The sequence below is a fragment of the Mauremys mutica genome, chromosome 3 (assembly GCF_020497125.1).
Source record: "Mauremys mutica isolate MM-2020 ecotype Southern chromosome 3, ASM2049712v1, whole genome shotgun sequence".
Classification (NCBI taxonomy): Eukaryota; Metazoa; Chordata; order Testudines; family Geoemydidae; genus Mauremys; species Mauremys mutica.
The window spans coordinates 193,105,985-193,125,562 of record NC_059074.1 but is presented as its reverse complement, the minus strand read 5'-3'; the positions used below and the strand labels follow the sequence as shown (position 1 = coordinate 193,125,562).

Here is a 19,578-nt window from a genome sequence, read left to right as displayed (position 1 = left end):
GTTGTAATTGAAATAATTATATTTGAAAATATATATCCAAAATATTTAAATAAATGATATTCTATTATTGTTTAACAATGCGATTAATTGCACAATTAATCACTATTAATTTTTTAATTGCTTGACAGCCTTAGTTAATACATATTAAGGTATATAGAGCATCTTCTCATTTTTCTTTTTTCTCCAAACCAAAAAGCATGCAACACATTTTCAATGTACATCTTAATAGAGCCACACAGGCAACTCCTGCACCCATATGAAGCATAATGGATTTTAAAAATGGATATGCTAAAGCAGAGGGCCAAAAAAATTTTAAATAGCTTTACTCTGGACTTATGCCTGTGTCTGCCATATAGATCTGATTCCAAGACTGGGGCCTTATTTTAGATGCCTAAATATAGATTTTGGAGCCTAACATTAGGAACCTTTTTTTAAAAAAACCCAACAAAACTTTTTGCCACACTTTATATTCAGTATGTGCAATGTAACTGAGTTGTCCAGAGAACTTCAACTTTTAAATGTCCCAAGTTTTTGAAATTAAGTATGCAACCTTAACCATACACATAATACATGTTTTTTCATTTGATACATAATACGGTACTTATTGTTCCTCTGCTTAAAAGCTTTCCATTGGTTTTAATTGTGCTCATGAGACTGGAGAACTGGGAAAAAAAACATTGTTTGCCTAGGGCATAGGGTGGGAATGGAAGCATTCACAATTTACCCAACCAGTGCTGGGGAATCACTCTTTTAAAGGTTTTAAACTTTTCATATTCCAGACCCTTAACTAACATCCACTAGTTTTGCACTATAAGGAAACTGATCCTTTTAAAAAGATTATTCCAAACTGATTAAATGAAATCCTAACTGGACATTCCACCAAAATACAAGCAATTTATTCCTTGAACTGTATGTTTGGTAGATATGCTTATACTTCCGATTTAATTTTTTGCAGGCAGTAGAGGTGGGGTCGGAAGAGTTGTCACAAAGAAGTATCCAGCTTGTGATGTATGACATACAAGACATTACAAGAAATTTACTTGCTTAGTAAGAACATTCATACTCACTGTCTGGCTTGGTTAGACACTGGAGAACCACAGTTACACAGGGCACAGCTGGCAATCTAAAATTTGAGCTCACACTGGCAAAGCTAGTGCACCCAGCCACTAAATACCTCTACCTATTTCCTAAGTGCTTAGATAACAGGTACCTTAAAATACCTAAGACAGAGAGATCTATTCAAATCACTACACACAATATGATTCCTAATAAAGTGAAGGGAGGGGTGTGTAATGAGGGGGTGGGCAGTGGGAGGGGTCTGTAGTGAGGGGAAGGCCAGTGGGAGGGATCTGTAGTGAAAGGCGTGCCTGTGGGAGGAGTTTGTAGTGAGGGGAGATGTAGAGATATGTTTGTAGAAGATTATAATTTAGAAATGCTCCCTCATAAGGGACCCTATTATGAACATAGGCATTTGGAGATGTGCCTCAGAGGCAGGGGTTGGGCATAGGCTGTGAGTTATATGAGCCCGTGCTCCACCAATATTTAGGAACATAGGCCCAGCTCCACCAATGTTTGTTTGGGCTTACCATGCTTTGTGGGGCCTCACACTTCAGGGGGACACAGGGTCCAGAGTGGCCTGGGGTTAGTGAGGGGCCTGGCACTGGCAAGAGCGAGTGACCCACCTCCATTCCACACCTTCCCCCAAGCCTCCACTTCGCCTCTTTCTGGCTTCCACCCCCTCCCTCGAGCCATGCCAGGAGCCGGCGGGGCAGGGCAGAATGGAGCAGAGTAGACGGGGCCAGGTCACTCACTGCTGCCAGCACCAGGCCCCCAACTAAGCCCCCAGGCTGCCCTGGACCCTACATCCCCCTGAAGCACAAGGCCTGGGGTGGTTGCCCTGGTCCGTCCTATGGACGGGACAGCTCTGCCTGGACCCTGTATCCCCCTGAAGGGCAGGGCTCCCCAAAGCACGGGGCCCAGGCCAGTTGCCCCAGTCCATCCTATGGTGGGGACAGTTCTGCTTGGACCCGTTCTGGGCACCATCAAAAATTATACAAACCTGGCACCCATGGGGTTGGGAATACCACACGGCTGCATGCAGCAGTTCACCAGAGATGCTTTCTAGTTTGTTTTAATAAAGTTTCATTCACTAGTTTGTTATGTAATGAACCCCAAGATCGTTAAAGGAGGGGTTTGTAATGAGGGGGCAGTGGGATGGATCTGTAGTGAGGGAAGGGGTCTGTCATGAGGAGAGCAGGGTGTAATAAGGGGGCAGTGGGAGTGGTCTGTAGTAGATGGGAAGTGGGAGGGGTGTGTAGTCAGGGGTGGGTGTAATAAGGGAGCAGTGGGAGGGGTGTGTAGTCAGGGGTGGGTGTAATGAGGGGGCAGTGGGAGGGGTCTGTAACGGATGGGTAGTGGGAGGGGTGGGTGTAATGAGGGGGCAGTGGGAGGGGTCTGTAGTGAGGGGAGTGGTGTAATGAGAGGGCAGTGGGAGGGATATGAAGGGAGGACTCTGTAGTGAAGGGGGAGTGGGAGGGGTCTGTATTGTGCAGAAGGAACCGCCTCTATTGAGCGCTGCTTCGCTTGCTGTTATAGTTCCCTGCCGCGTCCGCACTTCTGTGCGCTCGAGACCAATCACGGCCCCAGCCGAGCTGATTTCGACCAATCCGGGCCGGGGCGAGCTCGCGGCGCTGGGGAAGATGGCGGCGGCGGCGTGAGCGGCCGGTTGGGGGCCGCCATGCTGAGCCGCCGGGCCGCGCGCCATGGCTAGCAGACGGCGGAAGGGTGGTGACAAGCTCCGCCTCAGGTCCCCGGCCCCGGAGACGCGGGGCGGCGGAAGGTGCAGCAGGCGGAGGGTGGCGGCGGCTGCTGGGGAAAGCGGCGCTGGGGGCCCGGAAGATGGAGGGGCGGCGGCGGCCGCTGCCGATCCCAGTAGCAAGAACAAGGCGGAGGGTGAGGCCCGAGGAGCCAGGCCGGGCCGCCCCGCCCCGCATGGGGGTTACTGCTTCCCGCCCCGGGGTGCGGGGATACGGCGCAGCACTCTGCAGAGACGGGCTCCCCCAGTTTGAGATACCCCACAACCCTGTGGGAGCGGATCCCCAGGAGGGGCGCCCCAACCGTATTCCCACAAGCGATACCCACTCCCTAAAGCCTCCTGGGGCACACAGAGGGACCCCCCCCACCCTTCCATCCCGTTTTCACCTCCCCGCCCCCCACACACCTTAACTTGTCAGCTGTGCAAAGGCTTGTCCTACTGAGAGCAGGCCCCTAATGTGCTAGGTGCTGTATGTTTAATGCAAGTCAGTAACTGCTAAGCTTGGTGTTTTCACGCTGTAACGGGCTGGGGTGTGTGTATAAGGCATCAAACAGGTTGGCTGGCCCGAGAAGAGGGGGTATCTCTTCTCTTTTTTTTTTTTTTTCCAAATTACATCAGTTTGGTTCCCATTATAAGGTTCCGTTTGTTCTGATGCTCTGAAAGAGCTTATTGACTGATGGGGAAACTGGCCCAGTTAGCCTTGTTATTTCCCAGACAGTTGCAATTCACTGAAGCACAAGGATTTGTTGTAAACAAAAAAGTTAAAAACTGGTGTTGGTGTTTGCAGCATTTTTGTTTTGAGGATTGGATTGTCTTAGAAATTTACAGGCTAGACCTAAACTTGTAATTTGCAGCGCTGCCTAAACTGGGTAACTGAAGTTCAGTTGCACAACACACATACTCTGGTTATGTGAGACCCTTTTCCTAAAGGTTTCATCTGTCTTCTGAATCTTTCTCTCGACTGCAGGAAAGAATGGACTCTATCATAATTCATATATGAATACTTAAGCAGCATCTCTCTGTTGTCTTGGAGCAGATCATGCCATCATTTTTTAAGCAGAACATTTCCATCTGTACAAATAGGGAATCCAGTATTAAAAACCTCTGTGTGTGATCTGACTGCTGGTGACTTATTTTCATCAGTGCATTGTGTCATGCAGCTATAGAATTTTCTTCTGAAGTTCCATTTATTTTTTTCTTTCTTTTCTAAGTCAAGGGACTTTCCACTTTTCAATTTCAATGTTGTTTAATACTAAGCGAGAAAACATTTAAATAACTTTGGTCGTGGTCCTGTAATTTATTCTATGCTCACACAGAACCCCATTACCTTTAGTAGAACTTCATACAATTGCAGAACTCATATGGAATAATTTGTAGGATTGGGGCCTAATATTTTTTAAATGGAGGCCTGTTTGTGCCTCCACACCTCTCCCAATCCCACTCCTTATGCACATTCAGTTCCTTCCAGTTTTGTCAAAACTGATCCAAATCAACCAGAAAGGAATGTTTCCTGCAGGGAAAGGCAATCCTTTCTCTGTGCTAATACCTTTTGGATTTGAAACTTGAATGAATGATTAAGGATTTCTTCATTTTTAAGAGGCGACAAATGTTTGAATTCTAACTACATCTTTTCCAAAACCAAATATATTTATTTAAATTTAGTAGTACTGTCTTTTAAAATTCCTTTATCTGTAGGCTGCATCCACACTGCCAAGTTCATTTTAAAAAGGCAGATGCAACAAATTGCACTTCATGTACTCTGTTCTGCTTATTTCAGTGGAGTCATAGCTAATCATGGCAAGCTGTCTTTACACACTTATGACCTGTTTTTATCCATTATATGTGAAAATGCATAGTGATTCTGGGTTATAAGAGCTGCCCTATAGGACAAGACAAAGGGCACTCTAGAATTACCTTAATGTTACAATGATAGGGTCAGATTTTGGGGTTTGGTTGAACTGTACACAGTGTCAAGGGGCAGTGGGGTGGAGAACATATTCCCAGTCCTGGGACTGCTGTGCACAGCCAGTCTCCAGGGGTAAGTTAGAACTTAGACTGACTGCTGATGGATTTGAGGGGGTGAAATTGTAGCCAGAGATCACTACAGTGTAAGGTCACAAAACTCCTATCCCAGTGGAGGGAAAGAAAAAGACGGAGGAGCATCTGTTCTACCAGAAGATCTCCTATCACTTTGGTTAAGATGACTTTTATGATCAGATTCCACTGGTGGTGCAATGCACTATTTTGACCTATTGTTTGATAGTTTTCATTCTTACTGCTAGGTGCTGAATATCTTGCGTTCTGAATCCTGCAGTACATTTTGAAAATGGATTTACTGTTCTATCTGCAGTAATGCAGCTGACAAGTCATATTCTGAACTTAATATGTAATCATGAAAAATTTAGTTTACGTCTAAATTGAAAAATTGTTAAGGAATGATTGTATATAATTTCTTTCATCTTGCAGGTTATAAAACTTGATCCATGGGGTCTGTTTTGATATTAAATTCAATGATAATATTTTTACTAGTGCTGATTTCTTATATGGGAAATCTTACTTTCTGTTCACACAGAATCATGTTTATATAAGACTCCGAAGAGATTAAATAGCAGATCAAGGTTACCTACCTTCAGTTCTCCAGCCAATGATACTGATATACAGCAAGAAATATTTTGGGATCCTCATTCGCCAATTACACACAAACTAGGTAACTATTACCAAAGAGTTCTTATTTCTAGTGTGCTTTTTAGAAAGTAAATGGCCATTTGAAATGTATAGTTGGAGTACACTGTAGATGTCTGAACTTTTTTTTTCTTCACTACAGAAGCACTCTTTATCAGTAAAATCCATTTTTAATGCCATTTCTTAGTATGGCTGGCTGGCTTTTTATTGACATTACAGTAAATACTGTGATACAGCACTTAATACAATTTTGAATTTAGCAGTTGTATGTGAAATGGGTTTGTCGTGTTTGACAGTTTATACAGAGGTTTTTCTTTTGTAGGTAATGAAAGAAAGAAACAGGCTACCAGTAGATGTACAGTTGACATTTCAGATATTGTTAATCGTATTGCTCCACAGGTAATTATAATTTCCTATAGCAACACTTTGTACTTTATGCAAAAATCAAAAGTTAAAAACGGTGCTGTAATGGTCTATGTCGACAAACCAGAGGAAAAGGCAGTTGGTTAGTCTCCATAATCTCTTTCGCATAGTAAAAGACTGAGATTCTTAGTTTTTCTAATATTTGCATTAGCATATTTGTCACGTTGAATTTAAAATCACAAGCATAACATTTGACTATTTTGATTCTTTTTGTCAGATCTTTGAATTCATACATTGATTTTTGGGTTTAAAAATTACCCGTGTAAAAATTACCCTCTCTGCTCAGAGAGGCTGGGGCTGGCCCATTGGCACTTTAACAACAGCTTGTTGGAGGATGTGGGCTTCATGGTGTCCTTCTGGGAGTTCCGGCTGGCCCGGCGAGGGCAGAGGCGCGCCTTTCCCTCGGCGTGGCAGTAGTGGGACGTGGGGAAGGTGCACACCTGGCTCTTCTGCCGTGACTACACCCGGGGCGCCAGCTGACGGAGGGATGCAGTGATTGAGCAGTTGGAATGGGAGGTCTTAGAGCTGGAGAGGTGTCTCGCCACCAGCCCTGGGGATCCATCCCTCTGCAGGGCATGCTGGGAGAAGTGGGAGGAGCTCTGGGCCCTCGAGGACCATCGGGCCCAAGATGCCTTTGTCCGATCCCACATCCACCACCTTCGGGAGATGGATCGCAGCTCCCGCTTCTACGCCCTGGAGAAAAGGAGTGGGGCCAAGAAGCATGTCACCTGCCCCCCTCACGGATCTGGTGGAGATGTGCGGGAGGGCCAGGGCCTTCTACGCAGACCTTTTCTTCTCGGATCCGACCGATCCTGACGCTTGCAGAGTGCTCTGGGACGGACTCCCGACGGTCAGCGCAGGTGACCGAGACTGGCTAGAGCTGCCTCTCACTCTGGCTGAGTTCTCGGAAGCCCTCCCCCGCAAACTTTGGAATTGGCATCCCATCTTGCTCCTCAGCACGGGCTGCAAAGTCATAGCGAAGGCCATCTTGCTGCGGCAGGGGTCCTTGCTGGCATGGTCCACCCCGACCAGACCTACACTGTCCCAGGCCATACCATCTTTGATAATCTGTATTTGGTCCAGGATTTATCGGGGCTCAGGTGTAGGGATGGTCTGTCGTTTGCCCTTCTGTCCCTGCATCAGGAGAAGGCGTTCGACAGGGTGGACCTCGGGTATCTCCTGGGCACTCTACGAGCGTTCGGCTTCGGACCCCAGTTTGTGGGCTTTCTCCAGGTGCTGTATGTCTCCGCAGTGTGTCTAGTCAGGCTCAACTGGACCATGATCCAGCCGATCAGCCTCGGGTGGGGAGTACGGCAGGGGTGCCCCCTCTCAGGCCAGCTGTACGCTCTGGTGGTCGAGCCCATCCTCTGTCTCCTCCACTGGAGGCCGATGGGGTTGGTGCTGCAAGAGCCAGAGCTGCAGTTGGTCCTGTTGGCGTACGCCGATGATGTGCTCCTCATGGTTCAGGACCCGGATGACTTGGTGCGGGTGGAGGCTTGCCAGGCCATCTACTCGGCAGCCTCCTCCGCCCGGGTCAAGACCTCTGGCCTGGTGGTTGGGGATGGGTGGCAGGTGAGCTCCCTCCCACTTGCGCTTCAGGCCATCTGGTGAAGCACGGGTCCGCTGCTCTGTCTTGACGTTTACCTTTCTGCCACACATCTGTCACCGCCGGAGAACTGGCAAGGTTTAGAGGGCAGGTGGTAGAGCGGCTCTGGAGATGGACAGGACTACTCTGGTGCCTCTCCCTCCAAGGGAGGTCACTGGTGCTCAATCAGCTAGTCCTGTCCATGCTCTGGCACCGGCTCAACACCCAGGTCCTGGCCCTGGGCTTCCTGGGCAACCTCCGAACGTTGATTCTGGAGTTCTGACCAGGATTGGGTCCCTGCAGGGGTTCTCCAGGCCCTGCCCTCCCTCCTCCAGGCACTCAGGTCCACATCTTCTGCCTCCAGGCCCTGCAGAGGCTCCTTTACGGTGCAGGTAGTCCAGCGTGGAGTGTACTGGCACATGCCTTCTGCACAGCTTCCAAGGGGTCCGATACGACTGGCAGCTCCTTTATCTCCATCCAAGAGGTCTTCCGCAAGACCTCTCTGGGCTGCTGGTCTTCTACCAGGACCACCTCCGGACCTGGAAACTGCTCTCGGTGACCAGGTCTGTGGCGGCCACCAAGGGGGCAGATCTCCTCCCGGAACCCCTCTACACAACCCCCCGCTCCGTGTGCAAGTGGCGGAGTCTCTCTCAGTGCGCCAGAGGTTAGTCCTGCTGGAAGTCACCAGAGTCAGAGACCTCCTGGACTACGATCAGGGAGACTGGCTGGATCCCCTGAAGCTTGCTCAGTGCATGGGGTTCTCCAGGCCTCGTATTCCCCAGCGCGTACTTCAGGAGGTGAGGGCCGCTTTACTGCCCACTGCTCGGGTTTTCCTAGACCAGGTCCTGAGAGAAGGCATGCCCTGCCCACCCTCCAGCCCAGGCCCACCGGACCTTTTCATCAGGACCCTGCCCCATGGACCTTCTCGGACATCCTGCCCCTTTACCGTGAGCCAGCTGCACAAGTTGCAGCCGGTTTGGTTCTGAACCGTGCCAAGAAAACATCTGTACATGCTCGTGCTCCGCAACCTTTACGTCCTCACCCTCGTGTCCCACCCCGACACAAAGTGGCAAGGTGTTAGCTTCAAAAGGAGTGATAGTGATCTATTTCTTCTGAAAAATGCAGTGGCATGTTCTATTTCAACCACTTAATTTCAAATGTATAATTTTAGGCATATCGTATTTACTAGGTGGTTCCTCTCTTCATTTACCATGCCAACACAATGCAAGTAACCATAGCTTTCAGGTTTTTGTACCCTCCTTTTTGTTAAATCATAGTGTTCTCTGCTTATGGTTAGTTCTAGCTTTCCAAACACACATCCATGCCATAGCTGTAAATGCCTAGTTCTCCAAATGATTAAATGTGTTCCTGGCTTTAGAGACTGATCCTGCTCCCAGATTATGAGTTCTGAAATTACTTGGAAGAGTTACTTTTGCCTTCCTTTTTATAACCAGTTTCCTTCTTATTTCTGTTGTGTAACTTGCTTTTATTCCTTCCCTCCTTTTACAAAGTTCTCAGTTTGTTTCCTTACCTTGCCTCCCTCTGCCACCTCTCTATATTTTTATTTTTCTCTCTTTCTGACGCTTGCTTGTTTTCTTAGATGTCCATAAGGTTCTCTTTTAGACTACTTTGCCTGTTGAAGCCAATTATGGTGCTCAGAGGCCTGCCTTTGGGATAATTTTTCAGACTCTCCATGCAGCTCAGTTCATTACAATAATATTTCTGCAATTAAAATTAAAAAGTTGGATCAGCAAGAAAATCATACAACTTGCAGTTCTCTGCTGGCCACAGACTCATAAAAGGTACCATCAAGTCTGAATTTCCTGTGAATGCAAAGTTACAAGAAGTACAGTACAGTAAAAGATAAATATTATTATTATTATTCATATCTTAAACAAGTCTGAAACTAGAATTTTGAGTATCTCATAATTGGTGGTTATAAGATAGCCAGCACATTGCACTCTCAGGATTAAATCCTCAGCTGGTGTAAATAACTCTATTAAGACAGTTTATACCAGGTGAGTATGTGGCCTCTTACATTTTAATCTTGTAAATTGGCTAGAAGGAGTAGCTCACCTAATAGAGAAAAGACAGTGGCAAGCAGGAGCTTGCAGAGTTTGAGATTAAAAAAAGAATATCAAAATTGAAGTCAATTTAAATTTGTATGTCAGATTTGTTTTAATTTTTGCCATTTCCCTTTGAACATTTTTATAAATTGTATCCTTTTGTGTATTCCCAACATCTTTCTAAAGGTACATAATATTACATTATTTGTGTAAATCAGATTAAATGAAAGGATGGTCCAGTTTCTGAATACCTTTTGGCTTTGATTTCTTAAAGTTACATTTCTAAAAAGCAGTATTCATAGATAAGTTGTTAGTATTCTGCTAAACATGAATGGGCTTTCAAGAATACTTCGTTTTTATACTTTGTTTATATCTAATGTACAGAATTTAGTACAGTTTACTGATGTAAACTGACTATAAATAGTAACAGTTGAGCGACTGTTAATCTTGTCAACTTTTTATATTGCTGTTTCAACTGGAAATCCAAAATCCTGGAAATATAGTAACTGTTAACAATTTAAAATACTTTATTCATTTTGTGTTGCCATTCCAGTCTTATTCCTTTTTATTTTTTGTTGTTGAAAGAAGCAGTCTAACCATGGAAAGAAGACAATTAATCTTATTTTGCCCTTAAAATATTAATTATCTTGAAATAAAGACTAGCAAAGTGCAGGAACCATACAAGATTAAGATGAGGAGAGACTGTGCAATAGCATTGATATAATTAAATTGCTTGGTTATTCTAGTAGATGAAGTTAGTAATGTCTGAGTTTGTAATCCTAGTCAGTTTTCATGGTTGATGCCAGTGTACCTGTGTAATTGTCATCCAGAGCCAGGAATTTGACAAAGTAAACAAGATGCTATTCTAACAACAGGGCCATCTTTTACTGAAGCATAAGACCCATAAGAAAATCTGTCTTTTCCTGACACAATTATGTAATCTTCAGCAGGCAAAAACGTGCCTACTTATTTGACACCATTTAAAGTGGTTTCTGTATTTCAAAGCTATAGCAAAATATTTGGAAAAAAATCTTCCAGTCTGGGGTTTCAAAGTCATTATTAAAGAAACAATTAACTGTACCTCCCCTTTTGTGGTGTAAGTTATTGCTCTCTCTTGCACCATTTATAGTCTTGTCTTGGACTACGGCTTCTTATTCACACTTTTTCACAGTGTTTGGATTACCTTTTGCTGGTAGTATCACTTTTTTCCCTAAAATAAAAGCTCTTTTCCAATATTGGTCAATAAAACTCAAGTCACTTCCTCTTGCTTATATAGAGTAATTCTGCATCTTCATTCTTTTTAGTTGTTTATAAGTATCCATGAATCACATTCACTGATCTGTATACCTAAGAACTTTGAGAGAGTTCAGATGCAAATCTGAACTTTAGAGCTCTGGACCAATCTTTATTTAAGTTCTAAATTCTGTTTATTGCTACTTATTTATCTGAAATATCTTAATATGATGACAGTGGTGTAATGGAAGAATTCAAAATTTGCTCCTGTTCAAGAGACATCTTCAATATGATTTTCTGAATTTCTGTAAGTTGTCCGCACTGTTTTAATAGGTAAACAAAGAGAGCACATCTTAGGTAGCTTTATTAGTAGACTAAAATAAAGTTTGCTAACTGAACATTGCAGAATATTTTATTGTAATCTTTCACTTTGGTACTTTGTCTGTTAATATAGTAATATCCTACACCAGGTCCACATATAAAGTAGCACCACTTTAATTAAAGTTGTGGTTTTTAAACTGGTGTAGTTAATTTCATTCAACTTTGTGTGTGAAATCTTACATTGATTTAAACCTGGTTTATATTGATTTAGCTTGTGCCTTTAGTTCATAGCCAGGTTTGTATCAGTTTTATCTGTTTTAAAACTGATTTAAGTTAAACCAGTGCAACTTGTGTGTGTAGGGAAATCTTTAATTTAAATCAAATTGCTAAATAGTGCCAATTTAATCTTACTTGTTCAGGATGAAAAAACAGGCTGTTCTGAGGGATCTCTTCTAGGGATGTGGATTGGTGAGGATGCTATTCCCTGTACACCTGGAGTAGTAAAAGTGCGAACTAGGACAAAATTAAATGGTACACGGTAAGTTCTAATTCACTTTAACGTATACATTGAAGAAGTTATGCTTTCATGTAAAGGAAGCAGCATTTCATTGAATCCATGAATTTATGGGATTAATGAATAATCTGTACATTAGCAGGGTCAATACATGTTAATATTTTTATTCTTTACGTAGTAATCTTTTAAAATGAGATGATCATTGGTCGCAGTAAAGGGATAGATCTTGACAGTTACATTAATTATATATGCTTGTTTAGAGATTTTTAATCATATCCTATGTAGATACATTTGTTAAACTAGAGAGTAAACTGGTTTCACTTTGCAAAGTATTCTTCAGTATTTTTGACTTTTTTCTATTTTTCCATTTAGAGATCATAAAATAAAAAATACTGAAGAGGAACTAATGAAGTTGGCTAAGCAATTTGATAGAAACCAGGTAGAGCTAGATACAGTCAAGGAGCAAGATGATCAATGCAATGGTTTTATTCAGACTACTGCAGAGGCAGAGACTTTAAATAATTATAAAGATGATGCACAGATGAAAAATCTGCAGTCATTCCTTGATGAAGATTCTGAAACACCTACTGTTCTGTCCTTGAAGCCAGTTAAAGAGAGCACTGGCATCCCTGCTATAGAATGTCAAACTAGCAGCCAGAAGTCTTTAGACCTTGAGGCCGAAGTGGCCCTTAATGCCCTTTTTGATTGCTCTACCCAAAAATGTAGTGGACAGTTGAGCCAAGGCCTATCAGCTATTTCCCTAAACAATAGTTTCCATGAAAGCCCCAAAAGCCCCTTGGTGGAGGAGAAGCACACTTTTAAGGAAAGTACAGTAACCAAGCAACACATTGCTGAAGAGATATGCCAGATGCAAGGTTCAACATGTGCATCAGAAAGTGTGAACCAGATTGCAGCTCCTGAAACTAAGAATATTCCTTTGCTGCCAAAACTAAGTTTAACATCTTCTAAGATAGAATCATTGATCTCTAGTAAGCCTGCTGAAGTAGCTCATGATGACTTTGATGATTGGGATATTGATTTATTGGCAGATGATTCCTTTGTAATGCAGATTAGTACGCCTGAAAAAGCTTTATCAGCTCCTAAAAAGCCAAGCACACATGCTTTCAATGGCATTAGTAAAACTAAGGAAAGAACAAATACTTCTAATTCTGTAATTGGTGTAAGTTTTTCATCCAAATCCAACAGTATTCAATATGCACCCCTGAAACAAAATAGTAAAACAATACAAGATGCTGCAAAATCTCTTTCTTTCCAGAAACCAAATAACGAGATGGAAAATTCAAAGGTACAGACTGGTTTTTTACCTATGGAGCATGATGTTAAAACTTATACAATAAATTCCACTTGGAAAAGTGCCCAAAACAAAGTTTCTGATGATACTTCTCTTATTTCAGTGGAATCTGACCTTAAGAATGGAATGGAATGCATTCAGCCTAAATGTGGTCCCACCAGTTTTCCGGTAAAAGGATCCTCTTCCATCTTGATACACTGTAATCCTCATAGAACACAGACTGGAAAATATGGAAATAACAAACACAATATTTTCCCTCAGTCATCCATTTCTACTAACACTAAGCCTAATGATCTAGTGAAGGTGGTGACCTATACTGGTGTGGCTAACCTAAAACAAGCTGAAATGCCTCAGAAATGTTCTGTGTCATTTGATGATTGGAATGATCCTAAGTTTCCTGATGAAGTTTTAGATATGTTTTGTGAATCTGATAGTCTTTGGGACACAAACTGCGAAGATGATGATTTGTTGTATCAGGTGTGTGATGATGTAGAAAAACAAACTCAGAACCAAGACATTAAACATGGAAACAAAAGAGCAATAATTATAAAAGGAGCCAGTATTACTTCCAAATCTGATGCCGATAACAGCTTCACAGCATCTAAAAAAGGACTGCCTAATCACCCATTGGCACAAAAAATCAGTGCCAGCCAGGACACCAGCTCAGTGGGTACTCCTTGTACAAACTCCTCAAAGGTTACAGACAGATTAACTACATTTGGAAATGTAGTGAACTGTACAAATTCTGCAAATCCTATAGCTGTGATGGCAAATGTTCCTATACAACACAGGTATACCCATTCCCAAAACTATAATAAAGCTGCTTCTGCAAATACTACAAACAGTGTTCCAGGAAAATGGTATCGGTCTAATTCTGTGCCTGCAGGAAGCCTCAGTTCGGAAATTGGCCCAGTTAACATAACAAATGGGTGTACTAATACTTTTAATGGAGGATATAACCAAGATCTTTCACACAACACAAGAAAGATTCAAAATAACAGTTGTATGAACAAAATGTCAGTTGTGCCTTCAAAGTTTACATTTAAAAAGATTAGCAATTCCCAGGTTGCTGTTCATGTGGATCCTAACAGTATACGTATAGGACGCACTTCTGGAATCAAAGCTACGCAGCAGGGTTTGGAAGAAAGCAAGAATCAACTGAACATCCCTTTGCATGGGAAGATAAAAATTAATCAAAAGCCACCTTTTAAGAGGCACCTTTCAGAATCTCTGGCAGAGTCTACAACAGGTATTTTCTTTTTTAATACTAACCTGGGTGGGGTGCGGGAGGGGGATAAGGTGTTAAATCACATCAAAGCAAACTTTATGGTATTGAAATGTTGTTTATAAACTTAAGTATTTGGTCTTCTCAAACTAGGCATGAAGAGACAATTTTAAAATAAACATTTTTACTTTATCTCTCTTTCAAAAATGAAATTCTAATTTGGTAACCCTTCCTCATCTTACTATTTGCCAAAATACTTGACCCTACCTATAAGTCCAGGGTATCTTGATGACCCTTCTGGACACACTATATTTCAGCATTGCCAGAATGTCTCATCATTTCTTGGTCACTGTTCTCTGACGCTTACGTTTGATTTTAAATGTGAACTGCAAATTAAAATGCTACTTACTTCAACTAAGACTTTTAAAAGAGACTATTGATTTGGGATGGCTCAGTTTTGGGGTGCCAAAGATTGGTTACTTTAAAGGAGCCTGATTTTCAGGGCATGAATGTAAGTGTGTCAAGTTAGACACCTGGAAATTGGCACCCCAGTCACTACTCACTTGGGAAAACCTTGGCCTGCATCAGTATCTGCTGTGTGCCCAAACTTGCCAGCCAAGTGGGCTATTCACTATGTAATCGAAAAAACTTACACTCTCCTTTCTGTTCCCAAGTCTGTCAGTTGGTTTCTACTGGTTGCTGCTGGGGGAGTGGGCTAGCTGTTTGGCTCTTGTATCATTGTCCCTGTCCCCAAGCCTATTTTAGCTTACCCAGCCTTTTCCAAAGCTGCTTGCTGCAGGCACTAACCAGTTACTAGGAAAACATGCTTGGGCGTGGAACCAGCCAACAGTCAGTTCAGGATTTTAGTTCACTGCATGGCTTTGTGAAGTTTCTTTTCAATATTAAATCTTGGTGAAGCTGAATACTGATGTTTTGTTTGTAGTTCACCTTTAAAACATACCATGTCAGTGCCGAAGTTCAGAAATCACAGCTACAAAAATACCTAACACTCACATTGTAACATACACCATCTGCATTTGGAGGTAGCTGTACTTTGCCAAACAACTGACTTATTCAAGTAGTGTTATGGATTATTTTGTTTTGTGTCCGATATTCCAGCCCTTTTCTTCCTTTTTTTCGTACCTGGGACAGTGGGTAAGTGGGAAGAAGCAGTCTTAGAAACTATTACAAAACAAACAGAAAAAACCACATCTCCCAAAAACTATTAGAATATGTTCTATAGAAGAAAATTAATGGAAACCTCAGCTCCTTGATGTCATTGGTTGACAGTGCCTGTCTCCAAAACAGTGACGGTGAATGTTTCAATTACATTAGCACTTAGCAACAAGAAAATCTTGTCTCCTTTTACCAAGGAATTGGTGTGAATTACTATATTTGCTTGCTGCAACACTTTCTGATTTGCCCTTTTGGAGCGTTAACCTCAAGGAGTAAATAGCTTTCCTTGATAGTAATGTTTGGACTTTTTGACAGAATACATTGGTCATTAAATATAGGAAATTGGGCAAGAATATCTTGTACTCTGTGGCACTACGTTCAGTTCTTTTTGGGTGGTAGTTCTGTATTTTAATCTAAATTTCCCATCCTCACTGAAAGGATAACCATCCCTCTCGTTGGTGCTGAGACCTTAACCACAGATATGTATAGAGTTTGGCAAGTCATCTCTCTCAAAACTTGTATTTATATTTTTACCCACACTTGTAGTTGCCTTAACTGACTTTATGCCCTTTGTCTTATTTCTCTAATGTGAAAGGCCACATATTCCAAGCTATGTTAATAGGAAAATAGGTGAAATCCTGGTCATACTGACTTTAGTGGGAATTTTTTGTTTGATTTCAATGGGGCCAGGATTTTAGTGCATTCTAATTTACTGCTCTATAGGAAAACACATAAAATGTTATGCTTAGCTATCATGTCCCCATCTCCTGTTTTTTTGTGTTGGGTTTGACCTTATTTCTACCCCGCTGGTCCTATCTGTTTGACGCCTGTACTATACCTGACCCCAGTGTCTGTACAATCTGATACCAGGATCTCTACCTAACCCACTTGGATTTAGAGCCCCTTTCACTCCAGTATCCTTAACTTTCTTACCCCATTGTAGTCTCTATATTGATTTCTGATGTCGTAAAGTTCACTTGAAGGGCAGCAATAAAATTTCCTTTAAGCAAATGTCTGCTTCCCAGTACATTGGGTAGTAAGTAGCCTTCAGCAGCAATACAATATCTTGCCACTTCCTGCCTTGAGGATCAACTATGTTTTGTAGGCCATTTTTTAACTTGGGTTCCTCATTTGTCAGTCCAGTGTGTTGCTACTGTTTATCTTCAGACACTGAAGACAGACAACTAAAAATACATACTGAACAAGTTTGAAGGCCCCTAATGCATATTTTATACTTGCAGCATTTGTGATAGAACAGAAAAACAGAAAATGTTCTCAAGAAGAAATTGAAAGGAAAAAACAAGAAGCTCTTGCTCGAAGAAAATCCAGAATGCAGGCATGTCTCAAAGATACTTGAATTTTTTGGTTTGGATTTTTTGCCATTTAATTTGTTGGGTAGGAAAATGATTGTAATAAAGACTGAACTATTTTTAAAATTCTGTCTATGATGCCTCATCTTGATCTTTTTTACTTCTGTATGAGAAATTGATGCTGGAGTGTATGTTAAATTATAAAAACAGTTTACAGTTGTAAACAACAGTTTTCTCCAAGCGTCTTAATAGCCATTACAATGAAGTTCAATATCGTGTACACACTGGTACTGTCACATGTTGCAATTGTGTGGTTTAAAATTCATGTGAATCGTATTTAAAGTGTTCAAGAAAGGAATACAGCATAAAGTTCATTCACATGTTTCTATTGTTTTTCTTTGTTTCTCACTTATCAGCAAGATTTTTATTTTAAATCCATGAAGTGAGTAGGCTGAAACATTAGTGTGTGCATTTATTATATCTCTGTGGTTCTCAAACTGGTTTTAATAAACTTGAAACTAACTCATGGAGATGGGAGCCTAAAAATTCAGCTTCCAAAAGATGAAGTTAGTGCTCACTGATTAGAACAAGTCCAGCCATCAAAAAATTAGTGGAAATACACACAATCTGGAGAGTCCATTGTCAGTCTGCTTCTTTTAAGTGATGGACTAGTATATACGTGGTAAAGAAAGAACCTAGCATAGCAGATAGCTAATCTGTAAGATCAAGACGTACTGAAAGACACTTTTTTGTTTCTTCCATTAAGAGTTGGAGGTATTGTTTTCCTGGCTACCATTTTGAAGGGGTTCCTGGTTATGCCACCCATTTCCAAAAACAAGTATTATGGGGTTAATTAAAATGCAGCTAATGCTACTTTACTGAACCACTATCAAACTGTGTAGGAAAAATGGAATCTACTGGGCCAGATCCTCAAATGATGTAAATCAGAATAGCTACATTGACTGCAATGGAATTACACAGATTTTTTTGAGTTAATGATCTGGCCTGTTCTCTTGTATGTGTATGACTTCATTTGGTTAAATGTGATTAGAATTAAATACACAATGTGGAAGATTGTACTACAACTGCTTTAATCAGTTCAGTGTTCAAATACCTGAAACTTCACAACTATGTTTTCAGTTTGAAATAGATTTTGGTGTAACCCTTGGCCAGTAAAGCACTTAAACAGGATGGATTCAATGCTATACTCTTCCTAATTTGACCTGATGAACTGGAGTTTTGAAGCTCTGTTTTAACAGATATACATGGAGAATGAGTTCAAATTGTAAAATGTGTGTGGTTAAAGTGGTAGGCATTTCACAACAGAAAACTGCTTTCAGTTTAAAATGTTTTGATATCACTTATGACATTATGAAAAATTATTTGATTATCTGGTTATGTAAATAAATAATTTGCTGAGTGTAGCCAAAGGCTCACAACGTCTTCATCTCCTGTAGACTGTGCTTTTGGTTTGTAAAACTTACAAATGTAAATATTGTATATTTGTAAACCATTATTAAACTTGCAATTTTTACATCTAAGTATTCTATCTTGTTCTGTGATTAGAAAATTGTCAGGCTAAAAGTAAATTTTAGTGAAGAATATTCCAAAGCATGAGAAAAGGAAGGCTGGTCTTATGGTTAAAACACTGGACTGGGGTTCAAGAAACCTGAGGTTAATACCTGATTTTTTTCTCATGAATTTCATCTGTCACTTTAGGCAAGTCACTTTAATCTTTGTTATTCATGTTTCATGTCCAAATGTTTGTGTATCCGTTACATACTTGTAATTAAAATATTCTTGAACATACTGTTTTTTAGTAATCCCTGTGAGACTGGGAGCCTTGCTGACACATCACTGTCATTTTGACTTGCTATGCTGTTTAAAAAGATGGCCCTTGCTTTGCAAGGGCTTGTGATCCAGACATTGCCCCCTTCCTCCTACCCAACTGCTTATAAGAAGTTACCAGGAAGCAGAGAATTTGCAAACTCCACAGGAAAAAAAAAAAAGGAGCAGCTGTAACCATGCCTTTGTGGGTCATAACTGAGAACACCAAATTCAGGACAAACTGCTGAGAAATAGGGAAGCTATACCCCAAAACTGGAGGTTATTCTCCCATTAGATATACCAAACCTACAACAAAAGTAAACTTCTGTTTCACCACACTGGCTAACATGAAGTCACAAAAGCAGTTTCCTTAGATATTTCAGTCCTCGTCAAATAAAAGGTTCTTCTGATCCCAAAGGACTAGCCATACACCCAGGTCAATATATAACTCAGAACTTACCCAAAAATCACACTGTTCCCAGTCCTTTAGTATCTAAAATCTAGAGGTTTATTCATTATAAGAGAGGTGAGAGTTAAAATTGGTTAAAGGAATCAAATACAATAAATGCAGAGTTTTTGGTTCAGGCTTGTAGCAGTGATGGAATAAACTGCTGGCTTGATAAGTCTCTGGATGCTTCCAAATCATTGGAAGGGCATCAGTCCCTTGGTAGAATGCTCCCATTAGTGTAAGTACATAGTCCAGAGATCTGAGCAGGAAAGAGGCAAAATGGCGGTGTTTCCAGGGCCTTTTATAGCTTCTGCCATGTGGAGGGAAGCCCATTGTTTCAAGCAAAGCCCTCAGTATAGTTAGTGGAAAATTACAGGTAAAAGATGGAGTTTGGAATCACAGGAGCAAGTCACATGTCCATGCATAATTTTGCTTAGTTACAGCAGGAAATCATTACCTATGCCCCAGACAGTGCATTTGCAAGACAGTCCATTCAGTGTCAATGGGTGTCTCCCATGGTCCATTGTCAGTTAAGTGTTTCTTGAGGAGCCACTTAATTTGAATAGTCCCTCCAAGATCTTCAGGCTAAATACCTTGTGGGTGTTTCCTCATGAGCAAACATTTGAAATCCAGGTGTAGAG

The 19,578-nt window shown here is 41.6% G+C and overlaps 1 protein-coding gene across 1 annotated transcript; it reads left to right on the top strand.

Moving 5' to 3' along the window:
• The first annotated feature begins 2,618 nt into the window (after window positions 1-2,618).
• ETAA1 (ETAA1 activator of ATR kinase) lies at window positions 2,619-18,457 on the top strand. The gene is made up of 6 exons (XM_045011392.1): window positions 2,619-2,952; window positions 5,388-5,522; window positions 5,820-5,896; window positions 11,545-11,663; window positions 12,012-14,200; window positions 16,594-18,457. Exons 1-6 carry the CDS (start codon window positions 2,763-2,765, stop codon window positions 16,707-16,709), a joined length of 2,826 nt encoding a protein of 941 aa, XP_044867327.1. The 5' UTR covers window positions 2,619-2,762; the 3' UTR covers window positions 16,710-18,457.
• The last annotated feature ends 1,121 nt before the right edge of the window (window positions 18,458-19,578 follow it).

Coding starts and splice junctions, on each gene's coding strand:
- ETAA1 (XM_045011392.1), top strand. CDS start 2,763: ATGGCTAGCAGACGGCGGAAGGGTGGTGACAAGCTCCGCCTCAGGTCC. Junction 2,953..5,387: donor TAGCAAGAACAAGGCGGAGG/GTGAGGCCCGAG, acceptor CTGTTCACACAG/AATCATGTTTATATAAGACT. Junction 11,664..12,011: donor ACAAAATTAAATGGTACACG/GTAAGTTCTAAT, acceptor TTTTCCATTTAG/AGATCATAAAATAAAAAATA.